The sequence below is a fragment of the Gavialis gangeticus genome, unplaced genomic scaffold, assembly GCF_001723915.1.
Source record: "Gavialis gangeticus isolate Ggan-Ray unplaced genomic scaffold, GavGan_comp1, whole genome shotgun sequence".
NCBI classification, from domain to species: domain Eukaryota; kingdom Metazoa; phylum Chordata; order Crocodylia; family Gavialidae; genus Gavialis; species Gavialis gangeticus.
Genome location: NW_017729032.1, coordinates 19,932,130 through 19,936,896, shown reverse-complemented (window position 1 = coordinate 19,936,896; position 4,767 = coordinate 19,932,130). Strand labels below are relative to the sequence as shown.

General features: G+C 44.2%; 1 protein-coding gene across 1 annotated transcript in view; it reads left to right on the top strand.

The window, feature by feature from the left end:
• Positions 1 to 4,767, top strand: part of SLC36A4 (solute carrier family 36 member 4) — a 326,381-nt gene that overhangs the window by 20,092 nt on the left and 301,522 nt on the right. The window contains exon 4 of the mRNA XM_019525419.1: positions 1,634 to 1,729. Within this exon, the coding sequence (XP_019380964.1) occupies positions 1,634 to 1,729 (96 nt within the window). The remainder of the gene's footprint in view (positions 1 to 1,633; positions 1,730 to 4,767) is intronic.

The following is a 4,767-nucleotide window of genomic DNA, read 5'->3' as shown; positions in this document are numbered from 1 at the left end:
GGAGACTGGACAGATATTTGGCTGGGATGATGTGACCCTGGCACCCGTTCCTGCCCAGGGCAGGGGGTCGGACCTGATGATCTGTTTAGGTCCTTTCCGACCCTAAGCACTATGATACTATGGATTTCGTGGCCAGAACGCTGGCTCTTTTCACAGAGACAATGCTTCTCCTGTGGCTTTTGGCATGGGCAAGAGTGTCCATGGCCATACTGCTGGGGGGACCCTTCCCCCAGCCTGGACACTGAGCAGGGGGCAGTTGCCTGGCTGTGGCAGAGGCCCCCTGATCAACTGATCAGGAAGACTGAGTAGGGAAAAGTAGGCTGAACACCCTGACAGGCTATTAGGGAGCCAGCCACTCTTCCTTCCTTTCTGGGGCCTCTGCCACAACAGAGCACTATGGGGAAACTGGCAGTGTCTCAGAGTGGCGCAGCTGTTAAATCTGTGGTGCTGTTTCAGACAGCAACTTTTTTGTCTTGGATTATTTTTGTGTCTCTTCAGCCATTTTCTTTAAATGGGAAAATGGTGTGAACGTATGGCTGTTTGCATTTTGTCCTATTAAGCTTGCATATAAATAGTAACAAAAATAATTTCTGTTAAAGCCCTTAGACTATTTATTGGTCCTCAACCTTTTTGAATTTGGAGCACCCCTCATTGAACTTAAGGCACCCATTCATAACTATTGTGAATTGTGGCATCCTGATACAATAACTCATTTATGTACTGTAGTACTTACATCCTTGTAGAGGGGCGGGGCAGTGGGGGTGGGGCATCACCCAGGTAGGGACAGACCTGAGGCTGCACTTCTCTGCTTATCTCCTCGCACTTTGCGGCACTCTTCACAGGTTTTGCTGGCACCCGGGTTGAGAATCATTGCGTTAAGGCACCTACGCACCTGCCAGATCCCTATTCCAATGCTTGCTAATTAGTGTGCATTGGAGCAGACTCGCTTAATCGAGTTTGCTGGAACATGCTAATTAGCATGCTTCAGCAACTTTGGCGTCATGTGTATTAAGCATCTCTGCACTTCAAAATGGCTGCAGGGGCGCTTTAACTAAAGCTTGTTGTATGAGTGAATTAGCATGTATCAGAGCAGGCGTCTGGCATATGTGTAGGTACCCTGAAGACCAGCTGGTTCAGAGAGCCACAGGCAATTGCACACTCAAGTTGACTTTTAAAGTTTTTTGTTTAAGAACAACTACTCTGAGGTCAGTGATAGAATGTCCAGGACAGTGAAAGTGTTCTGCTGTGGGGTTTTCTGTGTTTCTGGAATTGAAGCTAAATTGGTGTCCGTTCATTCTTCTGTGTAGGGATTGTCCTGTCTGGACAGCAGAGGGACACTTTAATCAGGGTGGTGTATATGATGTCAGTGGGTGAGTAGATGAATGAACTACAGATGTTAAATTTTTGTTGCTTGGTCCAGTGATGAAGGGGGTCTGTGTTGATGAGGGGACACAACTAACATCTTTCTCTACCTTTGACTGATTTCAGATGAACATGCCTTACCACCCCTGCCTACCACACAATACAGAAATTTTAATTGTGATCTTGTGGGTCCGCTATACTTGTCAGGGTATGGCATAAGAGATTAGCCTTGATTGTATTATGGCAATGCCTCTCCATTCTGTCATTTCAGGTTGAAAAAGACCTCACTAGGGTATAGTGACACAGTTAGCTTTGCCATGGAAATAGGGCCCCTGAACATCCTTCAGAAACGAGCTTCCTGGGGAAGGTAAGCTTGTTGTAGCATTTAAGTAATACATAACATTTAAAGTAGTGAAACTGAATGACTTTAAAAGTAAATAAATGACATTAAAAGTAAACTGGGAAAAGTTATGGGGTTGCCTTTCTACCTAATGTGTGCATTAGGAAACGTGATCTCTGTGTTAGAAATGTTTTTACACTGTGCTATTGCTCTCTAGTACTGTAGTGCTTAGTTCTTGACCAGGACTCCACTGTGCTCTGTAAACGCAGGACAAAATGTGGTCCCTGGCTTAAAGCCCTTACAGTCATAATAATGTGGGAGGGTTGAAAGGTGGAAGTCTCACAGCTAATTCATTTTCTTATTTGAATATAAAATGCATGTTGCAGAGTAATCTTTATTTTGTTTCACAATAATTAAATTAAACAGATAAGAACACTGAAAGAACAATAATAAAATGAAAGTGTTAATAGCTTGTCTGTCTTTTGACTTTCTCAAAGAGGAAAAATATTTAATAGTTTGTTTTATGGCTGTGTAAACCCTATGCAATGATTGTGATCACTTCACAATAATAATATCCCAAATCTTGGAGATAGTTTCAAAATTAAATTCTAATTTTAATAAGCATGTATAAGAATTTTCTTCTTTTTTAACACTGGATATGATTTGCCCCTGTTTTTTCCAGGGTACAATATGTTGTACAGTATATCTTGGCTATTTATTATTCAAATAAAGCAAATTAATCTTTTCAGATCTCTGGTGATTACTTTATAGGAATGCAGTGTAATTCAGTTTGGAGAAACTTGGTTTATGGTAATAGAATGGAAGCCCTGTAACTCTTTGTACATTGTAATGTACACATTACCGCTCTAAATTCTAGAGAAGCTGTACTGCACAATATTGTCTTCTGCAAAATAGAGTTCTATTGCGCACACAGTTCTTTAAATTGACTTCCATTAAAACGCTTCTTCAGGCTGCCAAAGCCTATAATATAGGCCTTGCAAAATAACTTGAACGACAGTTAGAGGGGGAGAATCGGAGAAGGAGGGCTGGAAGGCACCTCCGGAGATCATCTAGTCCAGCCCCCTGCCTAAAGCAAGATCATCCATATCCAAACCATCTTATATAAATCCATTGTCTAACCTGTTAGCAAAACTGCACAATCAATCCTGACAAAATCACGGGGCATAACACTCTAACGTGCTACGGGTAAAGCAGTGACTGCGGCAGCCAGTGTCCTGCTGCTATAAAGTTGTTAAACGCTTGTGAGATAAAAGGAAGAGGGCCATGCCCTTTACTATAGAAGAAGGCAAACCCCACCACAGTCCTGAAAATCCCCAACCTTTCAGAGATTCACCATCTGGATTCTTGGTTGGGTACAAACATTCAAAAAGCTTGAGGAGGAATTGATCTAGGTTGCATGGTTTTCTGTAAGCAGTGCAGTATAGATTTGTAGCAAACAGAACACACGTTCGCGCTTTTGGGGGCGAGGGTGGTGCAGATCTTAGACTGGGTTTCCCGCTGTTTTTAAACCAGCCAGGGTGAGACAAAAATCTGTTCTGTTACAGCTATAGACCAGTTTTCAGTCACTTATACTGGTAAAGGTATAATGTCTGTACTTGGCCCTTATGACTGAACCAGGATCATATTGTAATCTACCATTTGGTAGGAACTGAAGAAAACTATTCTTATCTTGTGCTGTTGAAACCTTCTCTAACTTTAGACTGCTTAAGGCATTTCATCTTCTGGTTTCAGGACTCCTAATACCAATCATATTGTAAAGCATTGCAGCATATATTAAATGCACATTTGAATATAAATAAGTATTGTACTTCATCTGCCATTCTTTAAGAAAACTGCTTTTCATTATATCGGATTTTAGAATGAAATACTCAGTTTATGCATTTCTAAGAAACTCATCACTTCAGTATTTACTTGATGTCTGCTAAAGAAATCATTTGTCTCATTCTTTTTGAAGAGGAGCCCACATTGCAATGTTCCCGCGTTCCATTTGGTATTCAAAAGAATTGTTTTCACCTTTAGGAATGTTTACAAGGTGTTGGACCATGCTAGGAAACACTGCTCTGAAAACATGCCCCAATCTGTGTGTGTCAGATAGCGGAAAAAATAACACACCACCTTTTTGGTGTGTTCCCAGAACTGCTCTTAGTCTTGGTCATGCTTATTAGAGTGGCAGCAGGTGAAAGAATAGGAGCAGCAAACAGGGCAATTTGCAAACAGTTCACTAAAAGCAAGAGGAGGAAGATCCAGGCACCAGATCCTCCTCCAGAAAGGTAAGTGAGGCAGGGCTGCCTGTGTGTTTGCCTTGCTGAGTATTTGTTTGGTGGGCTGTATGTGTTTTAGATGTGTGCTTTGATTACTGCCTGAGTCTGACAAAAGCCCTAACAAGGGGCTGGAGACATTCCAGGCAGGGTATAGAAGGAGACTAGGAAGCGAGGAAATGAGCAGCAAGCTGCAATTTGCAGGTAGTTTGCAGGTCAGTTTGCAGCTACTTTTGCCACCTCCCTTTTTAAAATGGAGTCATAAGGTAAGTCTTTTCTTTTTATAAAAGTAGCCAACCTACATATATTAAGTCAGGGGCGGGCAATTATTTTGGGCAGAGGGCTCCTTACCCAGTTTTGGCAAACTGTCGAGGGCCACATGGGTAGCCCCACCCCTTGGCAGGTGACAGTGTCCCAGTGTCTTCGGACCAATGTCCCAGGGCCAGCACCGGTGAGGCCCAGAGCAGGGTGCAGGCTGGCAGGGGTCTGTGGAGTTGGGCTGGTCTGGGCTAGGCTACACCAGTAGGGAGAGTGGGGAGCTGGCCTGGCTCCATAGAGCCCCTGCTGCCCTGCTGTAGGCCCCGCTGGTCCTGGGACACACCGGTGTGGGCCCCGTGCTCCCACTGACTCCCTGCCTGCTCACTCCCAGTGTCCCCAAGCCCCGTGGTACAGGCAGGGGGCAATGTGCAGCCCTGAGTCCCTGCTCGCCGGTCGGGGAGGAGCTGGTGCTGAGCATGGGGAAAAGTGGCTCTTCCCCTGCCCTGTGCCTGGCACTCCCTCCTGCAG